Source organism: Lampetra fluviatilis, chromosome 70, assembly GCF_964198595.1.
Source record: "Lampetra fluviatilis chromosome 70, kcLamFluv1.1, whole genome shotgun sequence".
Lineage (NCBI taxonomy): Eukaryota > Metazoa > Chordata > Hyperoartia > Petromyzontiformes > Petromyzontidae > Lampetra > Lampetra fluviatilis.
In genome coordinates this window covers 3,868,335-3,892,935 of record NC_136344.1, presented here as the reverse complement: position 1 = coordinate 3,892,935, position 24,601 = coordinate 3,868,335, and the positions used below count along the sequence as shown (strand labels likewise).

Here is a 24,601-nt window from a genome sequence, read left to right as displayed (position 1 = left end):
CCACCACGGGGAGGGATTCGCTGTTGTCGTTGCCCCTCATTGAGTGGGGCCGCCTCCAGATGTCCGACAGCTCCCTACTTACGCTGCGTCGGAAAGTTGGCGCTCCCGAACAAGGGGAGGCGCGGGTCGGTTCCTGGGTGTGCAGACAGGGCCTGTTGATGAGGTGGGACAACATGTCCCGGCGTCACGTGCTCGTTGTGCCTGTTGCTATGCGGGGTAGGGTTGTTCTGGCAGCTCATGAACGGCTCATGCATCTGGGTTTTCACAAAACGCTCGCCCTAATCCAGCGAGACTATTATTGGCCGGGGATGGGTAACGACGTGGCGAATATTCTTAAGGGATGCGTAGGGTGCGCCAAAAGGAAACCGCCACCATTGGCAGCTAATCCACCGCTGCAATCCATTCAGGTTTCGCGTATAAACGAATTGGTAGCGTTGGACATCTTGGGGCCCTTTCCGGTTACACCAAGGGGAAATAGGTTCCTGCTGGTTGGCGTGGAATACTTCACCCGATGGCCTATGGCATGGCCGCTCGCCAACCAGTCGGCTGCGGCGGTGGCGGACGCCTTTGTCCAGGGTTATGTGTTGGACAAGGGCGCCCCCGAACGCTTGCTGACGGATCAAGGGAAAAATTTTTCGAGCGTTTTGTTGCGCGAGGTGTGCGACCTGTTGGGTACAAAGAAAGTGCGTACTTCCCCCTACCACCCGCAGACGGACGGGATGGTTGAGCGTCTGAACAGAACGATTACGTCTATGTTGTGCCAACAGGTCTGCGACGATCAGGTTGATTGGGACTTACAGGTGCCGGGGGTACTCGCGGCCTATCGAATGGCCCCTCATGCGGCGACAGGGTTTTCCCCATTTTTTCTTATGTATGGGCGGGAGGCCGATCCGGCCATGGACGTCCAACTGGGGATTTCCCAGCCACGTGCAAAATCTAAATTGGCAGACCACATCAAATTTAATATCGCCAAATTGACTGAAGCGCGGGAGGGGGCAAGGTTGAATTCGCGGTCGCGGCAAATTGCAAACGAGAAATTGCATGAGCGGAGGGTGCATACGCATGATTGGAAACCAGGCGATAAGGCCTGGCTGCATTGTCCACATGCACCGTTGGCTACGTCCCCCAAGTTGTTGAGACCTTGGAGGGGACCGGTGGAGATTGTGCGGGTTGCACGGCCCCAGAGTATACAGATTAAATGGGGGAAACGCCGTTGGTATGTGCACCCCTCCCGACTGAAGCCCTATGCGGCACCGTGTGACCCCGTTCTGTGCCGTGACGACCGGGCGTGTGATGTGACCGTCGACTCGGGGAGGGAGGTGTCGCAGGCTGCTCCTCACGTGTCTCCACCTGACCCACCCCCAGGTGCCTCGGGCTTGACGGCTGCTGACCGTCGAGAGCCTGAACCCCGGGGCACGCACGAGTCCTCGATGCCTGGCCGATGTCTTCCTGAACCGCCGGCACCACCGGACGTTCAACCGCGTCTGGTGCCGTACGACGGACCGGCAAGGCGGACTCGGGCTAGGTCTCAACAATTTTCATGAGGACGGGTTTTTTTTGTGCTCTACACCGAGCTCGCCCGGTGTTCCCCTCTGCCGGGATAATGTCCCGTTGTAGGGACGCTCGGAAGAAAAGGGGACACTGCACGAGTCGAAAGAAAAAAAAAAAATTTCCATTTATTTTTTTGTATACACATTGCTATTGTCACTCGCCGGTTTGTATATATTGTTCTGTTGTCGCGGTGGCATTGGTTGAGGGTTGCGGATGGTGGTGTTCGCGTCGTGTTGTGTTGTTAGCTTAGTTGTTGTTCTTGTTGTTGTGTTGTGTTACGGGGCACACAGGGAGGGTTTGTAATTTTTGTAGCAGCCGGGGCGGCTGCGAGCTATGTGGTAGGGGGTGATGTAGTGGTGGTATTGACGTGCGCCGACTGTGACAGTGATGGATCACGGGGCGGCGCGGGGTGCGGGGTTGGGCACGCGTTGTGGGCGTGGTGTGGACGCGCGCGCCGGGAGTGACAGATGACGAGGCGGCGCGGAGTGAGTGGTGAGGCACGATGAGATGTGGGAAAAGAGGATCGTAGCCAGCACCCGGTGATTGGTCGAATAAGTGGGTGCTCGCAGCGACGTCCGCAGGTGGGGTATAAAGGGGGACGCGCGAGAGCACTCGGGGAGAGTTACCCAGTTGAAGACCCGAAGACGGAGCTGAAGACCTAGTGAAGCCGAGCAGCTCAGTGGCGTTAGTCGCCGAGTAGCTAAGTGGATGTTGGTCATCCGAGTAGCTCAGTGGCGTTAGTCGCCGAGTAGCTAAGTGGATGTTGGTCATCCGAGTAGCTCAGTGGGCGTTAGTCGCCAAGTAGCTAAGTGGGTGTTTGTCACCCGAGTACTAAGTGGATGTTGGTCATCCGAGTAGCTCAGTGGCGTTAGTCGCCAAGTAGCTAAGAGGATGTTGGTCATCCGAGTAGCTCAGTGGGCGTTAGTCGCCAAGTAGCTAAGTGGGTGTTTGTCACCCGAGTACTAAGTGGATGTTGGTCATCCGAGTAACTCAGTGGGCGTTAGTCGCCAAGTAGCTAAGTGGGTGTTTGTCACCCGAGTACTAAGTGGATGTTGGTCATCCGAGTAGCTCAGTGGGCGTTAGTCGCCAAGTAGCTAAGTGGGTGTTTGTCACCCGAGATACAAAGTAGGTGTTAGTCACCTGTAACCAAGTTTGATAAAATAAAGAGTGTGTTACCCGTGAAGTCGTCTCCCGTGGAGTTACTACATTACATACACGCCGCGAGGTGCTGCTGCACGCTGGAGCGAGCGAGTCGCCGTACCGCACTGGCTACTGGCAACCAGTGCCGGATAATTATCCTCGTAGCAAAAGTAGCTACACGTATAGTAGTAGTCAGAGGTGGGACAAAGTCATTGTTATGCAAGTCCAAGTCGAGTCGCAAGTCATCAAATTCATGACTCGAGTCTGACTCGAGTCCAAGTCACATGACTCGAGTCCACACCTCTGGTAGTAGTAGATACACGTGTAGTAGTAGCTACACGTGTAGTAGTAGTAGCTGCACGTGTAGTAGTAGCTACACGTGTAGTAGTAGCTGCACGTGTAGTAGTAGTAGCTACACGTGTAGTAGTAGCTACACGTGTAGTAGTAGTAGCTACACGTGTAGTAGTAGTAGCTACACGTGTAGTAGTAGCTACACGTGTAGTAGTAGTAGCTACACGTGTAGTAGTAGCTACACGTGTAGTAGTAGTAGCTACACGTGTAGTAGTAGCTACACGTGTAGTAGTAGCTACACGTGTAGTAGTAGCTGCACGTGTAGTAGTAGCTACACGTGTAGCAGCTACTACACGTGTAGTAGTAGCTACACGTGTAGTAGTAGCTACACGTGTAGTAGTAGCTACACGTGTAGTAGTAGCTACACGTGTAGTAGTAGTAGCTACACGTGTAGTAGTAGTAGCTACACGTGTAGTAGTAGCTGCACGTGTAGTAGTAGCTACACGTGTAGTAGTAGTAGCTACACGTGTAGCAGCTACACGTGTAGTAGTAGCTACACGTGTAGCAGCAGCTGCACGTGTAGTAGTAGCTACACGTGTAGTAGCTACTACACGTGTAGCAGCTACTACACGTGTAGTAGTAGCTACACGTGTAGCTACTACTACACGTGTAGTAGCTACTACTACACGTGTAGTCGTAGCTACACGTGTAGTAGTAGCTACACGTGTAGCTACTACTACACGTGTAGTAGCTACTACTACACGTGTAGTCGTAGCTACACGTGTAGTAGTAGCTACACGTGTAGCTACTACTACACGTGTAGTAGCTCTCACATGGTGTTGGACCAGATGACGCCAAAAGGCGTCATCAGTTTTGTTGCCAGATAAAAGGGTAAAAAAACAATTATCACATTTTTTCTTCTGGCAAATGAGGTTCCAATGGTGTAAATGTACCCATGTTTTATTACATTTTTTTGACTCGTCATGCAGTCACGATGTTGCAGATGATGGACAGATGCAGCTTCCTGCCATGGTCATTGAGCTACTCTGACCAGCGCCTTCCTGCCACTCCTGCTTGCATCTTGACTCACTTGGGGATTCGAGTCGTACAAAATGATAACTGCATTTTAAGCATCTACACTATGAGATCTCTTTTACCAGTGGCAAAATATAGTAGTAGGTTTTTACCCTTTTAAACTGGTACAAAACTGACACCTTTATTCAAGGCATCATGGGGACTAGGCTCTAAAGAAAGCTGTCTCGGGTGTGGACCAATCAACTTCAAGGACAATGCACATTATTATCATTATCAGAGTTGATTCTTTTTGTTTGCTTTTTTGACTGCTTGTGTTGTGGTTATTGCAAACATGATGCCTTGAATAAAGGTGTCAGTTTTGTACCAGTTTAAAAGGGTAAAAACCTATTACTGCATTTTAAGGGGCCACTTTAGCCAGCACGTTGGAGAGCATGTCATAGAATTCATCTGATTCATCAGCCCTTGCCTACATCCGTCCGCGCACGTTCATCTTCGGTGTGCGTGTCAGCCATCACCACTATTCCTCACTTCCTGTCCATGGGGAGGTAAGCTCACAATAGTCTGGGATTCACATCTTCCTACACCTCACCGTCACGCCCCCACATCCTGACTCATTCAGAGGACGGGCAATAATCTTTGGTTCTTTCGGTAAAGTCACGTGGGTAGAAATATAATTTAATAAAACAGATCACGACGTTTCGATCGCAACACAAACAATCTTCATCGGGTGGAAGCTAGTAGTGTGAAGCTGAGTGTGGGACACGTGGGGGGGAAAGTAACTCGGAAAAATCTGCTAGTTAACGGCAGGAAAGATGGAAACAACCACAACCATCTTCTTGGTTCTTTCGGTAAAGTCACGTAGAATGGAAATAATAAAATAATAAAAATAAAACATAATTAAATAATTCTCACGACGTTTATTATTTTATTATTTCCATTCTACGTGATGACTTTACCGAAAGAACCAAGAAGATGAATCCCTGCAGTGACGAAAGCTTTAAATCGAGATTCAACCACAACCAGTTAAGGCTCTACCTGGCTAATAACATCCTTCCAATGATTGCTTAATTTGTATCCATCTTCTCGTTGAGACACTTTATTGGTTAGTGTGAACTCTCCTTTGGCTCCCCAGTGGCGATGTTTGATGATGGTGATTATGATTGGTGAATAACTAATGGATGTCGACAATGATGGTGGTGGTTGTGGTGATGGCAGTGATGATAATGGTGATGATGTTGATGATGGCAGTGATGGAAATGGTGATGATGTTGATGATGGTTGTGGTAATGGCAGTGATGACGATGGTGATGATGTTGGCAGTGATGGTAATGATGGTAACGATGATGGTGGTGGTGGTGGTGATGGCAGTGATGGTAATGGTGATGATGGCGGTGATGATCATGGCGGTGATGATGGTGATGATGATGTTGATGATGTTGGTTGTGTTGGTGATGGCAGTGACGATGGTAATGATGATGATGGTGGTGGTGATGGCAGTGATGGTAATGGTGATGATGATGGCAGTGATGGTAACGATGATGATGATGATGACGTTGATGATGATGACGTTAATGATGATGACGATGACGTTGATGATGACGTTGATGTTGATGATGACGACGCAGCCTCCTACGAGCTCTCGGTGCGTGAGGGCGCCGCGCTGGGCGAGGAGCTGGGCCGCCTCGGGGTGACGGACGCGGACGAAGGCCCCAACGCGGAGGCGGCCTTCCGCGTGATGCCCTCCCCCTCCTCGGCGCTCGTGCACGTGCACACGGACCCCGCCTCCAACCAGGGCGTCGTCACCCTCACTCAGGTACATCCTACACCTCCACCTCCTCCACCTCCTCCTCCTCCTCTACCACCTCCACCTCCTCCTCCTTGAGGTCACCTCCTCTCGCTCAGCTCCTCGCTCACCACGCTAACAACACTCACCATGCTCATGACACTCACCATGCTCACCACGCTCACCAACGCTCACCACGCTCACCACGTTAAGCACACTAACCAGGCTAACCGCGCTCACCGACACATTCTCCACAAACAACAGGAATTTTAGTGAAGGGATAACACAAATGCAACACGTTTTCTCATTGCAAATACGTACATTTCTAAATATCACTGTCCTGGTCACAAAAGCAAAGTTTGTGGGAATAGCCATTTTCTGTATGTTTGAGGCATAAACAATTGCAGAAATACCGCTTAGTACCCTGGAAGAAATTGGTTTGTTACACAGTGTCATCTATGAATTGCGAGCACCGTCTTGACACCCTCCCAACAGTGTCCCGTCAAAGTCTGAGCCACATGCAGCCACTGACTGCTACCTGCCCATGTCTCACCGCGTCATCTCACCAACTCACTGTGTCTCCCCCTCTACCCCCCCCCGTGTCCCCCCTTGTCCCCCCCCCCCCCGTGTCCTCCCTCCCGTGTCCCCCCTCTACTCTCCCCGTGGCTCCCCCGTGTCCCCAATTTGTCCCCCCCGTGTCTCCCCTCTCCTGCCCCCGTGTCCCCCCTTGCCCCCCCACCCCCCGTGTCCCTACCTTGTCTCCCCCCCCCCCTTGTCCCCCCTCCCGTGTCCCCCCTCTACTCTCTCGATGTCCCCACCTTGTCCCCCCCCGTGCCCCCCCCTCTCCCCCCCCTTGCCCCCCCCTCTCCCCCCACCACCCCCCCCCCCACACCAACAGCGGCTGGACTACGAGCGGCAGAGTTCCCACACGCTGCGTGTGCAGGTGCTGAGCGTGGCGCGTCCCCACGGCGGCGGTGGTGGTGGTGGTGGTGGCTCCGTGCCGTGGGGCTCCCCGCACGAGGCGGCGCTGCTGCTGCGGGTGGTGGACGAGGACGAGGCGCCCGTCTTCTCGGCGCCGCGCTACCGCTTCCACGTGGCCGAGGCCGCCCCGCCGGGCACCGCCGTGGGCTCCGTGACGGCACGAGACCCCGACCACGCGCGGAGGCCCGTCCGGTGCGTGTGTGTGTACGTGTGTGTGTTTTTATATGTGCGTGCGTGTGTGTGCGTGTGCGTGTGTGTTTGTGCGTGCGTGTATGTGTATGTGTGTGTGCGTGCGTGCGTGTGTGCGTGTGCGTGTGTGTTTGTGCGTGCGTGTATGTGTATGTGTGTGTGCGTGCGTGTGTGCGTGTATGTGTATGTGTGTGTGCGTGCGTGTGTGCGTGTATGTGTATGTGTGTGTGCGTGCGTGTGCGTGTTTAATTAATAAGCTTGTGCCGGAGGCCCCGGGGGGACAGGCATCTATGACGTCTCCTGGCCAAACCCCATTTGGCGGAGCCAGGAGATTGAATCTTTTTCCTCAAGGCTCCTCCAGAAACAACAAAAAACCACTACGCGTGGCCACGTGGAATGTTCGAAAGCTCACTGCGGAGGAGAGGCTGCCACTCCTTTGTCTGGAGCTGGACTGGTACCGCCTGGATTTCTGTGGCATTCAGGAGGTCCAGTGGACCGGCTCTGGCTCCTGCCACCATGAGGGGTGGACAGTCCTCTACTCGGGGCAGGAGACTGCCAAACAACAGAGTGTGGCTCTTCTTCTGAACAAAAGAATGAAAGGGGCGTGGGAGCGTGGCGGTGAGGTGTGGGAAGCTGTAAGCCCCAGGATACTTTGGGCTCGCCTTCCCATCAACCGGAGGCGAGGAGTGGTGGTCGTGGTTACTTATGTCCCCACCAAAGACGAACATCCGTGGAGGGATGCAGGCAAAGCCGATGAGTCAGATGCCGTCTATGACCTCCTGTCACAGGTGCTGGCTAAAGTTGCCACTCTGGATAGAGTCATCTTGTTGGGTGACTTCAATGCCCGAGTTGGTCATGATGCTGGCACCTGGTCTGGAGTGATTGGAGGGCATGGGCTAGATCAGCTCAATAACAACGGTAGGAGGCTGCTAGATTTTTGTGCAGCCCATGGGCTTGTAATTACCAACACGCTCTTCTGGCATCGGCGCATCCACACAACATCATGGATGCATGACGGGTCCAAGCAAGAACATCTGCTGGACTATATAGTGACGGACCAGCGGATGCGAGCCCATGTCCTTGACACCAGGACCTACCCTGGAGCTGATCTGCCCTCTGACCATCGACTTGTCATCTGTAAGATGCGCCTGCCACTCTTCCACTCCGGTGGTGGGTGTACACCCAGGACCCCATTCAAACCCTTAGTGGCATGGTCCCAGCTAGCTGATGAAAGTTGCAAGCGAGAATTTCATCATCGCTTTCAGCTGGGGTTGCATCGTCCCCCACTCCTCCTGATGTCGAGGGTAAATGGGCGAAGTTTAGGACTGTGACTCAGGCAGCTGCAATGGCTGCTTTGGGTACGCGGTCCAGACCTCCCCAGATACCCTGGCTGACAGAGGAGGTGTTCAGGATGGCTGAGAAAAAGCGACAGGCCCACTCTCATCGTCTACAGCATCCCACATCAGAGAATGAGGAGGCTTACCGCAGCCTTCGCTCGGAGGTTCGGAGAGCCGTGAGGCACTGCAAGGATGGGTGGTGGTCGCGGGTTGCTGAGGAGATGGAGTCTGTCTCAATAGCCCGCGATCACAAATACCTATTTGACTCCATCAAAAAAGTAACCTGCAGCGCCACATCTATTACCATCATTAGGGGAAAAAACGGTGATCCAATCTCCGACCCCCAGGAACAGGTTTGCAGATTTGCTGAGCATTTCTGTGAAGTCCTGGGGGAGGGAAAATCCCTTCACATGGAAAACATCGTGGGACACAGTGGAGATGACCCTGCTGAGGTTGCGGTGCTTCAAATATTGGGAGAAGAAGTCACCCCCTGTGAGTGGCTGGCAGAAGTGTCATCTGTTGAGGAAGTACTGAAGGCGATCCAGAGTCTGAGACCAGGAAAGGCACCGGGCAAAGATGATCTCCCAAGCGAAATGCTGAGGGACGGTGGTGTGTTTGCACAGACTGCCCTATATGACATCATAACAACAGTCTGGACCGCTGGACGAGTACCGCAGGATTGGAAGGATGCCCTGGTGGTCCCCCTCTTTAAGAAGGGGGACCGCACAGACTGTAACATCTACAGGGGCATCTCAATCCTCAGTGTGCCGGTAAAGGTCCTGGCAAGGATTATTCAACATCGCCTTGCCAGGCACGCTGAGGAGAGGCTTGCGGAGCCCCAATGCGGTTTCAGGAAAGGGCGGTCCTGCACACATGCCATATTTTCTGTCCGTCTGCTACAGCAGAGGTGTAGGGAATTCCAACAAGACCTACATCTCTGCTTTATTGACCTGGTCAAGGCCTATGATACCATTAATAAGCCTGGGCTCTGGGTTGTTCTTCGTGCTTTCAGAGTCCCTGACCCGCTGCTCACGATCATTAAGGACCTTCATGATGGTGAGCGGGCCCGGGTAAAACTACATGGCTGGGAGTCGGAGCCATTCCCTGTTCAGGGATGCCCTCTGGCTCCCACATTATTTAACATCTTTTTCGACCACATAGTTCGTGAAGCCTTTGATGGCTGTACCAGAGGAATTTCCATCTGGTACAGATACAATGGGAGGCTGATCGATGCCCGGGTGCGGTCAAGGCATGTCTCCCTATTGGTCAACCACATTATGTATGCCGATGATCTGGTAATTGCCACTCACTCAGAGGAGGAGTTGGAGGCGCTGCTGCTGAGACTGGAGCGTGCCACTAAGAGGTGGGGCCTTACCCATTCGCCCCACCAAAACTAAGCACCTGTCTGGGTATTTTGTACCATCGGACACTCCACCCCCACATTTCCCAAACGGTGATGGGGCAGTAGTGGAGAGAGTGGAGAGTTTCCCATACCTGGGCAGTGTGCTCATGACTGGCTCCAGTATGACACAGAGGATTCACTCCGAATCAGTCGAGCGGCATTATCTTTTAACCGGTTGTGGTACGCTGCGTGGAAGCTACCTGGTCTGTCGCTCCTCACGAAGCTTCAGGTCTACTCAGCCACAGTCATTCCCTCCCTTCTGTACGCTTGTGAAACGTTGACCCCCCTAATGGAACATCTTCGCCAGTTTGAAACATTTAGGCTAGCCTGCCTGCAATTCATCCTGGGTTTAATCAGGCTGGATTGTGTGAGGAGCTCACAAATCCTTAAAAGATCTGGACAAAGTCCCATCGATGAGCTCCTCCGGCAGGCAAGGCTGTGTTGGCTTGGTCATGTAGCCCGCATGCCCAGACACCGCATGCCTAAACAGCTTTTGTTCGGCCGGATAGAGGGGTCTAAATGGGCGCGGCACAGGCTAGAGAAGAGATGGAGTGACGTGGTACAGGAGGACGTGGAGCTGAGTGGACTTGCCTATGACTGGTACCAGCGGTGTCAAGATCGGCCTCAGTGGAGGAGACTCGTGAAGGACGCTACTGGGCAGTTCGAGGCAATCGCCCTTCAACAACAACGGAGGGCAGAGGAGCGATGCTCACAACAACGAGCGGAGCGCCGGGTGGCTAAAGCACAGCAAGTTTGCACAGTAGGGGGCACAGGTGGTGCATCAGCCAGTCATCTCGGTCATCTCAGTCAGTCGACCCATGGCATCTGGGTCTGCCCCGTGACCTCCTGCCAGCGGGCGTTCGACACTTCACGTGGCCTCAAGGTGCACTTGGCCTGGCACAAGCGTCGTGGTGACGTCACCGCCACTTAGTGGCGAATGGCGGTTGTTGTTGTCTCACCTGCGGTGTGTCTCACCTGGGATGTCTCACCTGGTGCGTGTCTAACCTGGTGCGTGTCTCACCTGGGGCGTGTCTAACCTGGTGCGTGTCTCACCTGGGGTGTGTCTAACCTGGTGCGTGTCTCACCTGGGGCGTGTCTAACCTGGTGCGTGTCTCACCTGGGGCGTGTCTAACCTGGTGCGTGTCTCACCTGGGGCGTGTCTAACCTGGTGCGTGTCTCACCTGGGGTGTGTTTCACCTGGGGTGTCTCTCACCTGGGGTGTCTCTCACCTGGGGTGTGTCTCACCTAGTGTGTGTCTCACCTGGTGTGTGTCTCACCTGGGGTGTGTCTCACCTGGGGTGTGTCTTGGTGTGTGTCTCACCTGGTGTGTCTCACCTGGTGTGTCTCACCTGGTGTCTCATCTGGTGTGTCCGTGTCTCACCTGGTGTGTCTCATCTGGTGTGTCCGTGTCTCACCTGGTGTGTCCGTGTCTCACTCTGTGTGTGTCTCACTCTGTGTGTGTCTCACCTGGTGTGTCTCACCTGGTGTGTCCGTGTCATACCTGGTGTGTCCGTGTCTCACCTGGTGTGTGTGTCTCACCTGGTGTGTGTATCTCACCTGGTGTGTGTGTCTCACCTGGTGTGTGTCTCACCTGGTGTGTGTGTCTCACCTGGTGTGTCCGTGTCTCACCTGGTGTGTGTCTCACTCTGTGTGTGTCTGACTCTGTGTGTGTCTCACCTGGGGTGTGTCTCACTCTGTGTGTGTCTTACTCTGTGTGTGTCTCACTCTGTATGTGTCTCACCTGGAGTGTGTCTCACTCTGTGTGTGTCTCACTCTGTGTGTGTCTCACTCTGTGTGTGTCTCACCTGGTGTGTGTCTCACTCTGTGTGTGTCTCACTCTGTGTGTGTCTCACTCTGTGTGTGTCTCACCTGGGGTGTGTCTCACTCTGTGTGTGTCTTACTCTGTGTGTCTCACTCTGTGTGTGTCTCACCTGGAGTGTGTCTCACTCTGTGTGTGTCTCACTCTGTGTGTGTCTCACCTGGTGTGTGTCTCACCTGGTGTGTCTCACTCTGTGTGTCTCTCACTCTGTGTGTGTCTCACTGTGTGTGTCTCACTCTGTGTCTCACTTGGTGTGTGTCTCACTCTGTGTGTCTCTCACTCTGTGTGTCTCACTCTGTGTGTGTCTCACTGTGTGTGTCTCACTCTGTGTGTCTCACCTGGTGTGTGTCTCACTCTGTGTGTGTCTCACTCTGTGTGTGTCTCACTCTGTGTGTCTCACTTGGTGTGTGTCTCACTCTGTGTGTGTCTCACTCTGTGTGTGTCTCACCTGGTGTGTGTCTCACCTGGTGTGTCCGTGTCTCACCTGGTGTGTGTCTCACCTGGTGTGTGTCTCACTCTGTGTGTGTCTCACTCTGTGTGTGTGTCTCACCTGGTGTGTGTGTCTCACTCTGTGTGTGTCTCACCTGGTGCGTGTCTCACCTGGTGTGTCCGTGTCTCACCTGGTGTGTGAATCACCTGGTGTGTGTCTCACTCTGTGTGTGTCTCACTCTGTGTGTGTCTCACCTGGTGTGTGTCTCACCTGGTGTGTGTGTCTCACCTGGTGTGTGTGTCTCACCTGGTGTGTGTGTCTCACCTGGTGTGAGTCTCACCTGGTGTGTGTGTCTCACCTGGTGTGTGTGTCTCACCTGGTGTGTGTCTCACCTGGTGTGTGTGTCTCACCTGGTGTCCGTGTCTCACCTGGTGTGTGTGTCTCACTCTGTGTGTCTCACCTGGTGTGTGACTCACCTGGTGTGTGTGTCTCACCTGGTGTCCGTGTCTCACCTGGTGTGTGTGTCTCACCTGGTGTGTGTCTCACCTGGTGTGTGTGTCTCACTCTGTGTGTGTCTCACCTGGTGTGTGTGTCTCACCTGGTGTGTGTGTCTCACCTGGTGTGTCCATGTCTCACCTGGTGTGTGTGTCTCACCTGGTGTGTGTGTCTCACTCTGTGTGTGTCTCACCTGGTGTGTGTGTCTCACCTGGTGTGTGTGTCTCACTCTGTGTGTGTCTCACCTGGTGTGTGTCTCACTCTGTGTGTGTCTCACCTGGTGTGTGTGTCTCACCTGGTGTGTGTGTCTCACTCTGTGTGTGTCTCACCTGGTGTGTGTGACTCACCTGGTGTGTGTGTCTCACCTGGTGTCCGTGTCTCACCTGGTGTGTGTGTCTCACCTGGTGTGTGTTTCACCTGGTGTGTGTGTCTCACCTGGTGTGTGTCTTACTCTGTGTGTGTCTCACCTGGTGTGTGTCTCACCTGGTGTGTGTCTCACTCTGTGTGTGTGTCTCACTCTGTGTGTCTCACCTGGTATGTGTGTCTCACTCTGTGTGTGTCTCACTCTGTGTGTGTCTCACCTGGTGTGTGTCTCACCTGGTGTGTGTCTCACCTGGTGTGTGTCTCACTCTGTGTGTGTCTCACCTGGTGTGTGTGTCTCACCTGGTGTGTGTGTCTCACCTGGTGTGTGTCTCACCTGGTGTGTGTGTCTCACCTGGTGTGTGTGTCTCACTCTGTGTGTGTGTCTCACCTGGTGTGTGTGTGTCTCACCTGGTGTGTGTCTCACTCTGTGTGTGTCTCACCTGGTGTGTGTCTCACCTGGGGTGTGTCTCACTCTGTGTGTGTCTCACTCTGTGTGTGTGTCTCACTGTGTGTGTTTCACCTGGTGTGTGTCTCACCTGGTGTGTGTCTCACTCTGTGTGTGTCTCACCTGGTGTGCGTGTCTCACCTGGTGTGTGTCTCACCTGGTGTGTGTGTGTCACTCTGTGTGTCTCTCACTCTGTGTGTGTCTCACCTGGTGTGTGTGTCTCACTCTGTGTATGTCTCACTCTGTGTGTCTCTCACTCTGTGTGTGTCTCACTCTGTGTGTGTCTCACTCTGTGTGTGTCTCACCTGGTGTGTGTCTCACTCTGTGTGTGTCTCACTCTGTGTGTGTCTCACTCTGTGTGTGTCTCACTCTGTGTGTGTCTCACTCTGTGTGTGTCTCACCTGGAGTGTGTCTCACTCTGTGTGTGTCTCACTCTGTGTGTGTCTCACTGTGTGTCTCTCACTCTGTGTGTGTCTCACCTGGTGTGTGTCTCACCTGGTGTGTCTCACTCTGTGTGTCTCTCACTCTGTGTGTGTCTCACTGTGTGTGTCTCACTCTGTGTGTCTCACTTGGTGTGTCTCACTCTGTGTGTCTCTCACTCTGTGTGTCTCACTCTGTGTGTGTCTCACTGTGTGTGTCTCACTCTGTGTGTCTCACCTGGTGTGTGTCTCACTCTGTGTGTGTCTCACTCTGTGTGTGTCTCACTCTGTGTGTCTCACTTGGTGTGTGTCTCACTCTGTGTGTCTCACTCTGTGTGTGTCTCACTCTGTGTGTGTCTCACCTGGTGTGTGTCTCACCTGGTGTGTCCGTGTCTCACCTGGTGTGTGTCTCACCTGGTGTGTGTCTCACTCTGTGTGTCTCACCTGGTGTGTGACTCACTCTGTGTGTGTGTCTCACCTGGTGTGTGTCTCACCTGGTGTGTCCGTGTCTCACCTGGTGTGTGTGTCTCACCTGGTGTGTGTGTCTCACCTGGTGTGTGTCTCACCTGGTGTGTGTCTCACTCTGTGTGTGTGTCTCACTCTGTGTGTGTGTCTCACTCTGTGTGTCTCACTCTGTGTGTGTCTCACTCTGTGTGTGTCTCACCTGGTGTGTGTCTCACCTGGTGTGTCCGTGTCTCACCTGGTGTGTGTCTCACCTGGTGTGTGTCTCACTCTGTGTTTGTCTCACTCTGTGTGTGTGTCTCACCTGGTGTGTGTCTCACCTGGTGTGTGTGTCTCACTCTGTGTGTCTCACCTGGTGTGTGACTCACTCTGTGTGTGTGTCTCACCTGGTGTGTGTCTCACCTGGTGTGTCCGTGTCTCACCTGGTGTGTGTGTCTCACCTGGTGTGTGTGTCTCACCTGGTGTGTGTCTCACCTGGTGTGTGTCTCACTCTGTGTGTGTGTCTCACTCTGTGTGTGTGTCTCACTCTGTGTGTCTCACTCTGTGTGTGTCTCACTCTGTGTGTGTCTCACCTGGTGTGTGTCTCACCTGGTGTGTCCGTGTCTCACCTGGTGTGTGTCTCACCTGGTGTGTGTCTCACTCTGTGTTTGTCTCACTCTGTGTGTGTGTCTCACCTGGTGTGTGTCTCACCTGGTGTGTGTGTCTCACTCTGTGTGTGTCTCACCTGGTGACGTCACCGCCACTTAGTGGCGAATGGCGGTTGTTGTTGTTGTTGTCTCACCTGGTGTGTCCGTGTCTCACTCTGTGTGTCTCTCACTCTGTGTGTGTCTCACCTGGTGTGTGTCTCACCTAGTGTGTGTCTCACCTGGTGTGTCCGTGTCTCACTCTGTGTGTGTCTCACCTGGTGTGTGTCTCACTCTGTGTGTGTCTCACTCTGTGTGTGTCTCACCTGGTGTGTGTGTCTCACCTGGTGTGAGTCTCACCTGGTGTGTGTCTCACCTGGTGTGAGTCTCACCTGGTGTGTGTCTCACCTGGTGTGTGTCTCACTCTGTGTGTGTCTCACCTGGTGTGTGTCTCACCTGGTGTGTGTCTCACCTGGTGTGTGTCTCACCTGGTGTGTGTGTCTCACCTGGTGTGTGTGTCTCACCTGGTGTGTGTCTCACCTGGTGTGTGTGTCTCACCTGGTGTGTGTGTCTCACCTGGTGTGTGTGTCTCACCTGGTGTGTCCGTGTCTCACCTGGTGTGTGTGTCTCACCTGGTGTGTGTCTCACTCTGTGTGTGTGTCTCACCTGGTGTGTGTGTCTCACCTGGTGTCCGTGTCTCACCTGGTGTGTGTGTCTCACCTGGTGTGTGTGTCTCACCTGGTGTGTGTGTCTCACCTGGTGTGTGTCTCACTCTGTGTGTGTGTCTCACCTGGTGTGTCCGTGTCTCACCTGGTGTGTGTCTCACCTGGTGTGTGTGTCTCACTCTGTGTGTGTCTCACCTGGTGTGTGTGACTCACCTGGTGTGTGTGTCTCACCTGGTGTCCGTGTCTCACCTGGTGTGTGTGTCTCACCTGGTGTGTGTGTCTCACCTGGTGTGTCTCACCTGGTGTGTGTGTCTCACCTGGTGTGTGTCTCACTCTGTGTGTGTCTCACCTGGTGTGTGTCTCACCTGGTGTGTGTCTCACTCTGTGTGTGTGTCTCACTCTGTGTGTGTCTCACCTGGTGTGTGTGTCTCACTCTGTGTGTCTCACTCTGTGTGTGTCTCACCTGGTGTGTGTCTCACCTGGTGTGTGTCTCACTCTGTGTGTGTCTCACTCTGTGTGTGTCTCACCTGGTGTGTGTGTCTCACGTGGTGTGTGTGTCTCACCTGGTGTGTGTCTCACCTGGTGTGTGTCTCACCTGGAGTGTGTCTCACTCTGTGTGTGTCTCACTCTGTGTGTGTCTCACTGTGTGTCTCTCACTCTGTGTGTGTCTCACCTGGTGTGTGTCTCACCTGGTGTGTCTCACTCTGTGTGTCTCTCACTCTGTGTGTCTCACTCTGTGTGTGTCTCACTGTGTGTGTCTCACTCTGTGTGTCTCACCTGGTGTGTGTCTCACTCTGTGTGTGTCTCACTCTGTGTGTGTCTCACTCTGTGTGTCTCACTTGGTGTGTGTCTCACTCTGTGTGTCTCACTCTGTGTGTGTCTCACTCTGTGTGTGTCTCACCTGGTGTGTGTCTCACCTGGTGTGTCCGTGTCTCACCTGGTGTGTGTCTCACCTGGTGTGTGTCTCACTCTGTGTTTGTCTCACTCTGTGTGTGTGTCTCACCTGGTGTGTGTCTCACCTGGTGTGTGTGTCTCACTCTGTGTGTCTCACCTGGTGTGTGTCTCACTCTGTGTGTGTCTCACCTGGTGACGTCACCGCCACTTAGTGGCGAATGGCGGTTGTTGTTGTTGTTGTCTCACCTGGTGTGTCCGTGTCTCACTCTGTGTGTGTCTCACCTGGTGTGTGTCTCACCTAGTGTGTGTCTCACCTGGTGTGTCCGTGTCTCACTCTGTGTGTGTCTCACCTGGTGTGTGTCTCACTCTGTGTGTGTCTCACTCTGTGTGTGTCTCACCTGGTGTGTGTGTCTCACCTGGTGTGAGTCTCACCTGGTGTGTGTCTCACCTGGTGTGTGTCTCACTCTGTGTGTGTCTCACCTGGTGTGTGTCTCACCTGGTGTGTGTCTCACCTGGTGTGTGTCTCACCTGGTGTGTGTGTCTCACCTGGTGTGTGTGTCTCACCTGGTGTGTGTCTCACCTGGTGTGTGTGTCTCACCTGGTGTGTGTGTCTCACCTGGTGTGTCCGTGTCTCACCTGGTGTGTGTGTCTCACCTGGTGTGTGTCTCACTCTGTGTGTGTGTCTCACCTGGTGTGTGTGTCTCACCTGGTGTCCGTGTCTCACCTGGTGTGTGTGTCTCACCTGGTGTGTGTGTCTCACCTGGTGTGTGTGTCTCACCTGGTGTGTGTCTCACTCTGTGTGTGTGTCTCACCTGGTGTGTCCGTGTCTCACCTGGTGTGTGTCTCACCTGGTGTGTGTGTCTCACTCTGTGTGTGTCTCACCTGGTGTGTGTGACTCACCTGGTGTGTGTGTCTCACCTGGTGTCCGTGTCTCACCTGGTGTGTGTGTCTCACCTGGTGTGTGTGTCTCACCTGGTGTGTCTCACCTGGTGTGTGTGTCTCACCTGGTGTGTGTCTCACTCTGTGTGTGTCTCACCTGGTGTGTGTCTCACCTGGTGTGTGTCTCACTCTGTGTGTGTGTCTCACTCTGTGTGTGTCTCACCTGGTGTGTGTGTCTCACTCTGTGTGTCTCACTCTGTGTGTGTCTCACCTGGTGTGTGTCTCACCTGGTGTGTGTCTCACTCTGTGTGTGTCTCACTCTGTGTGTGTCTCACCTGGTGTGTGTGTCTCACGTGGTGTGTGTGTCTCACCTGGTGTGTGTCTCACCTGGTGTGTGTCTCACCTGGTGTGTGTGTCTCAATCTGTGTGTGTGTCTCACCTGGTGTGTGTGTGTCTCACCTGGTGTGTGTCTCACTCTGTGTGTGTCTCACCTGGTGTGCGTGTCTCACCTGGTGTGTGTCTCACCTGGTGTGCGTGTCTCACCTGGTGTGTGTCTCACCTGGTGTGTGTGTGTCACTCTGTGTGTCTCTCACTCTGTGTGTGTCTCACCTGGTGTGTGTGTGTCACTCTGTGTGTCTCTCACTCTGTGTGTGTCTCACCTGGTGTGTGTGTGTCACTCTGTGTGTCTCTCACTCTGTGTGTGTCGCACCTGGTGTGTGTGTGTCACTCTGTGTGTCTCTCACTCTGTGTGTGTCTCACCTGGTGTGTGTGTGTCACTCTGTGTGTCTCTCACTCTGTGTGTGTCTCACCTGGTGTGTGTGTGTCTCACCTGGTGTGTCCGTGTCTCACCTGGTGTGTGTCTCACTCTGTGTGTGTCTCACCTGGTGTTTCCGTGTCTCACCTGGTGTGTCCGTGTCTCACCTGGTGTGTCCGTGTCTCACCTGGTGTGTGTGTCTCACCTGGTGTGTGTCTCACTCTGTGTGTGTCTCACCTGGTGTGTCCGTCTCTCACCTGGTGTGTCTCACTCTGTGTGTGTCTCACCTGGTGTGTCCATGTCTCACCTGGTGTGATTCTCACCTGGTGTGTCCGTGTCTCACCTGGTGTGAGTCTCACCTGGTGTGTCCGTGTCTCACCTGGTGTGTGTCTCACCTGGTGTGAGTCTCACCTGGTGTGTCCGTGTCTCACCTGGTGTGAGTCTCACCTGGTGTGTCCGTGTCTCACCTGGTGTGTCCGTGTCTCACCTGGTGTGTGTCTCACCTGGTGTGAGTCTCACCTGGTGTGTCCGTGTCTCACCTGGTGTGTGTCTCACCTGGTGTGTCCGTGTCTCACCTGGTGTGAGTCTCACCTGGTGTGAGTCTCACCTGGTGTGTGTGTCTCACCTGGTGTGTCCGTGTCTCACCTGGTGTGAGTCTCACCTGGTGTGTGTCTCACCTGGTGTGTCCGTGTCTCACCTGGTGTGAGTCTCACCTGGTGTGTCCGTGTCTCACCTGGTGTGTCCGTGTCTCACCTGGTGTGTGACTCACCTGGTGTGTCCGTGTCTCACCTGGTGTGTGTCTCACCTGGTGTGTCCGTGTCTCACCTGGTGTGAGTCTCACCTGGTGTGTCCGTGTCTCACCTGGTGTGTGTCTCACCTGGTGTGTCCGTGTCTCACCTGGTGTGTGTCTCACCTGGTGTGTCCGTGTCTCACCTGGTGTGTGTCTCACCTGGTGTGTCCGTGTCTCACCTGGTGTGAGTCTCACCTGGTGTGTCCGTGTCTCACTTGGTGTGTGTCTCACCTGGTGTGTCCGTGTCTCACCTGGTGTGTGTCTCACCTGGTGTGTCCGTGTCTCACCTGGTGTGAGTCTCACCTGGTGTGTCCGTGTCTCACCTGGTGTGTGTCTCACCTGGTGTGTCCGTGTCTCACCTGGTGTGTGTCTCACCTGGTGTGAGTCTCACCTGGTGTGTCCGTGTCTCACCTGGTGTGTGTCTCACCTGGTGTGAGTCTCACCTGGTGTGAGTCTCACCTGGTGTGTCCGTGTCTCACCTGGTGTGTGTCTCACCTGGTGTGTCCGTGTCTCACCTGGTGTGAGTCTCACCTGGTGTGAGTCTCACCTGGTGTGAGTCTCACCTGGTGTATCCGTGTCTCACCTGGTGTGAGTCTCACCTGGTGTGAGTCTCACCTGGTGTGAGTCTCACCTGGTGTGTCCGTGTCTCACCTGGTGTGAGTCTCACCTGGTGTGTCCGTGTCTCACCTGGTGTGAGTCTCACCTGGTGTGAGTCTCACCTGGTGTGTCCGTGTCTCACCTGGTGTGAGTCTCACCTGGTGTGTCCGTGTCTCACCTGGTGTGAGTCTCACCTGGTGTGAGTCTCACCTGGTGTGTCCGTGTCTCACCTGGTGTGAGTCTCACCTGGTGTGTCCGTGTCTCACCTGGTGTGTCTCACCTGGTGTGTCCGTGTCTCACCTGGTGTGTGTCTCACCTGGTGTGAGTCTCACCTGGTGTGTCCGTGTCTCACCTGGTGTGTGTCTCACCTGGTGTGAGTCTCACCTGGTGTGTCCGTGTCTCACCTGGTGTGTGTCTCACCTGGTGTGTCCGTGTCTCACCTGGTGTGTGTCTCACCTGGTGTGAGTCTCACCTGGTGTGTCCGTGACTCACCTGGTGTGTCCGTGTCTCACCTGGTGTGAGTCTCACCTGGTGTGTCCGTGTCTCACCTGGTGTGTGTCTCACCTGGTGTGAGTCTCACCTGGTGTGAGTCTCACCTGGTGTGTCCATGTCTCACCTGGTGTCTCACCTGGTGTGTCCGTGTCTCACCTAGTGTGAGTCTCACCTGGTGTGTCCGTGTCTCACCTGGTGTGTCTCACCTGGTGTGTCCGTGTCTCACCTGCCCAGGTACCGCGTGGAGGGGGCCTTGGCGCGCGTGTTCCAGGTGGACGCGGCGAGCGGGCAGCTGAGCACGCGGGAGGCGCTCGACCGCGAGAGCACGAGCCTCTACAACGTGAGCGTGCGCGCACACGAGGAAGGTACCGAAACACTCGCAACACTCGCAACACTCACTCACAACACTCGCTCACTCACTCGCTCGCTCACTCACTCACTCACCACTCACACCACTCACTCACTCACAACACTCACTCACAACACTCACTCACAACACTCACTCACAACACTCACTCACAACACTCGCAACATTCACTCACTCACTCACAACACTCACTCACAACACTCACTCACAACACTCACTCACAACACTCACTCACTCACTCACAACACTCACTCACAACACTCACTCACAACACTCACTCACAACACTCACAACACTCACTCACAACACTCACTCACTCACTCACAACACTCACTCACAACACTCACTCACAACACTCACTCACAACACTCACTCACAACACTCACTCACAACACTCACTCACAACACTCGCAACATTCACTCACTCACTCACAACACTCACTCACAACACTCACTCACAACACTCACAACACTCACTCACAACACTCACTCACAACACTCACAACACTCACTCACAACACTCACTCACTCACTCACAACACTCACTCACAACACTCACTCACAACACTCACTCACAACACTCACTCACAACACTCACTCACAACACTCACTCACAACACTCGCAACATTCACTCACTCACTCACAACACTCACTCACAACACTCACTCACAGCACTCACAACACTCACTCACAACACTCACTCACTCACTCACAACACTCACTCACAACACTCACTCACAACACTCACTCACAACACTCACTCACAACACTCGCAACATTCACTCACTCACTCACAACACTCACTCACAACACTCACTCACTCACTCACTCACACCACCCACTCACACCAGTAGTGAGTTAGTGGTGATTGAGTGGTGACTGAGTGAGTGATTGGTGAGTGGTGAGTGAGTGAGTGAGTGATTGACTGAGTGACTGAGTGAGTAAGTGATGAGTGAGTGGTAACTGAGTGAGTGGTGAGTGAGTGGTGAGTGAGTGAGTGGTGAGTGACTGAGTGAGTGAGTAGTGAGTGGTGAGTGAGTGGTGAGTGAGTGGTGAGTGAGTGGTGAGTGAGTGGTGAGTGACTGAGTGAGTGAGTAGTGAGTGGTGAGTGAGTGAGTGAGGAGTGGTGAGTGAGTGGTGAGTGAGTGGTGAGTGAGTGGTGAGTGAGTGAGTGAGTGGTGAGTGAGTGAGTGGTGAGTGAGTGACTGAGTGAGTGAGTGGTGAGTGAGTGGTGAGTGAGTGAGTGGTGAGTGAGTGAGTGGTGAGTGAGTGGTGAGTGAGTGGTGAGTGGTGTGAGTGAGTGAGGAGTGGTGAGTGAGTGGTGAGTGAGTGGTGACTGAGTGAGTGAGTGGTGAGTGAGTGGTGAGTGAGTGGTGAGTGAGTGAGTGAGTGGTGAGTGAGTGAGTGGTGAGTGAGTGGTGAGTGAGTGGTGAGTGAGTGAGTGAGTGGTGAGTGAGTGAGTGAGTGGTGAGTGAGTGGTGAGTGAGTGAGTGAGTGGTGAGTGAGTGGTGAGTGAGTGGTGAGTGAGTGAGTGGTGAGTGAGTGGTGAGTGAGTGGTGTGAGTGAGTGAGGAGTGGTGAGTGAGTGGTGAGTGAGTGAGTGGTGAGTGAGTGGTGAGTGAGTGACTGACTGAGTGACTGAGTGACTGAGTGAGTGAGTGGTTAGTGAGCGGTGTGAGTGAGCTAGTGGTGTGAGTGAGTGGTGAGTGAGTGAGTGACTGAGTGAGTGAGTGAGGAGTGAGTGAGGAGTGGTGAGTGAGTGGTGAGTGAGTGGTGAGTGAGTGGTGAGTAAGTGGTGAGTACTCTGTGTGTCTCCAGGTGTGCCAAGCCAAGCGAGCCGTGTCTGGGTGGAGGTGGTGGTGACTGAGTGAGTGAGTGGTGAGTGAGTGGTGAGTGAGTGCTGAGTGAGTGAGTGAGTGGTGAGTGAGTGGTGAGTGAGTGGTGAGTGAGTGGTGAGTGAGTGGTGAGTGAGTGAGTGGTGAGTGAGTGGTGAGTGAGTGGTGAGTGAGTGAGTGAGTGGTGAGTGAGTGGTGAGTGAGTGGTGAGTGAGTGGTGAGTGAGTGAGTGAGTGACTGAGTGAGTGAGTGAAGAGTGAGTGAGGAGTGGTGAGTGAGTGGTGAGTGAGTGGTGAGTGAGTGGTGAGTAAGTGGTGAGTACTCTGTGTGTCTCCAGGTGTGCCAAGCCAAGCGAGCCGTGTCTGGGTGGAGGTGGTGGTGACTGAGTGAGTGAGTGAGTGGTGAGTGAGTGGTGAGTGAGTGGTGAGTGAGTGGTGAGTGAGTGAGTGAGTGAGTGGTGAGTGAGTGAGTGAGTGGTGAGTGAGTGGTGAGTGGTGAGTGAGTGGTGAGTGAGTGGTGAGTGAGTGGTGAGTGAGTGAGTGAGTGGTGAGTGAGTGGTGAGTGAGTGAGTGAGTGGTGAGTGAGTGGTGAGTGAGTGGTGAGTGAGTGAGTGGTGAGTGAGTGGTGAGTGAGTGAGTGAGTGAGTGGTGAGTGAGTGAGTGGTGAGTGAGTGGTGAGTGAGTGGTGAGTGAGTGAGTGAGTGGTGAGCGACTGAGTGGTGAGTGAGTGGTGAGTGAGTGGTGAGTGAGTGGTGAGTGAGTGAGTGGTGAGTGAGTGAGTGGTGAGTGAGTGGTGAGTGAGTGGTGACTGAGTGAGTGAGTGGTGAGTGAGTGGTGAGTGAGTGAGTGGTGAGTGAGTGGTGAGTGAGTGGTGACTGAGTGAGTGGTGAGTGAGTGAGTGGTGAGTGAGTGGTGAGTGAGTGGTGAGTGGTGTGAGTGAGTGAGGAGTGGTGAGTGAGTGGTGGTGAGTGAGTGGTGAGTGAGTGGTGAGTGAGTGCTGAGTGAGTGAGTGAGTGGTGAGTGAGTGGTGAGTGAGTGGTGAGTGAGTGAGTGAGTGGTGAGTGAGTGAGTGGTGAGTGAGTGGTGAGTGAGTGGTGAGTGAGTGAGTGGTGAGTGAGTGGTGAGTGAGTGAGTGAGTGGTGAGTGAGTGGTGAGTGAGTGGTGAGTGAGTGAGTGAGTGGTGAGTGAGTGGTGAGTGAGTGGTGAGTGAGTGAGTGGTGAGTGAGTGGTGAGTGAGTGGTGAGTGAGTGAGTGAGTGGTGAGCGACTGAGTGGTGAGTGAGTGGTGAGTGAGTGGTGAGTGAGTGGTGAGTGAGTGGTGAGTGAGTGAGTGAGTGGTGAGTGAGTGAGTGGTGAGTGAGTGGTGAGTGAGTGGTGACTGAGTGAGTGAGTGGTGAGTGAGTGGTGAGTGAGTGAGTGGTGAGTGAGTGGTGAGTGAGTGGTGAGTGGTGTGAGTGAGTGAGGAGTGGTGAGTGAGTGGTGGTGAGTGAGCGGTGAGTGAGTGAGTGAGTGGTGAGTGAGTGAGTGGTGAGTGAGTGGTGAGTGAGTGGTGAGTGAGTGGTGAGTGAGTGAGTGACTGACTGAGTGACTGAGTGAGTGAGTGGTTAGTGAGCGGTGTGAGTGAGCTAGTGGTGTGAGTGAGTGGTGAGTGAGTGAGTGAGTGACTGAGTGAGTGAGTGAGGAGTGAGTGAGTGGTGAGCGACTGAGTGGTGAGTGAGTGGTGAGTGAGTGGTGAGTGAGTGGTGAGTGAGTGAGTGAGTGGTGAGCGACTGAGTGGTGAGTGAGTGGTGAGTGAGTGGTGAGTGAGTGGTGAGTGAGTGAGTGAGTGGTGAGTGAGTGAGTGGTGAGTGAGTGGTGAGTGAGTGGTGACTGAGTGAGTGAGTGGTGAGTGAGTGGTGAGTGAGTGAGTGGTGAGTGAGTGGTGAGTGAGTGGTGAGTGGTGTGAGTGAGTGAGGAGTGGTGAGTGAGTGGTGGTGAGTGAGTGGTGAGTGAGTGAGTGAGTGAGTGGTGAGTGAGTGAGTGGTGAGTGAGTGGTGAGTGAGTGGTGAGTGAGTGAGTGAGTGGTGAGCGACTGAGTGGTGAGTGAGTGGTGAGTGAGTGGTGAGTGAGTGGTGAGTGAGTGAGTGGTGAGTGAGTGAGTGGTGAGTGAGTGGTGAGTGAGTGGTGACTGAGTGAGTGAGTGGTGAGTGAGTGGTGAGTGAGTGAGTGGTGAGTGAGTGGTGAGTGAGTGGTGACTGAGTGAGTGGTGAGTGAGTGAGTGGTGAGTGAGTGGTGAGTGAGTGGTGAGTGGTGTGAGTGAGTGAGGAGTGGTGAGTGAGTGGTGGTGAGTGAGTGGTGAGTGAGTGGTGAGTGAGTGCTGAGTGAGTGAGTGAGTGGTGAGTGAGTGGTGAGTGAGTGGTGAGTGAGTGAGTGAGTGGTGAGTGAGTGAGTGGTGAGTGAGTGGTGAGTGAGTGGTGAGTGAGTGAGTGGTGAGTGAGTGGTGAGTGAGTGAGTGAGTGGTGAGTGAGTGGTGAGTGAGTGGTGAGTGAGTGAGTGAGTGGTGAGTGAGTGGTGAGTGAGTGGTGA

The 24,601-nt window shown here is 53.9% G+C and overlaps 1 protein-coding gene across 1 annotated transcript in view; it reads left to right on the top strand.

Moving 5' to 3' along the window:
• Nucleotides 1-24,601, top strand: part of LOC144952865 (cadherin-7-like) — an 84,448-nt gene that overhangs the window by 37,473 nt on the left and 22,374 nt on the right. The window contains exons 7-9 of the mRNA XM_078883336.1: nt 5,643-5,830; nt 6,699-6,973; nt 20,071-20,201. Coding sequence (XP_078739462.1) covers nt 5,643-5,830; nt 6,699-6,973; nt 20,071-20,201 — 594 coding nt within the window. The remainder of the gene's footprint in view (nt 1-5,642; nt 5,831-6,698; nt 6,974-20,070; nt 20,202-24,601) is intronic.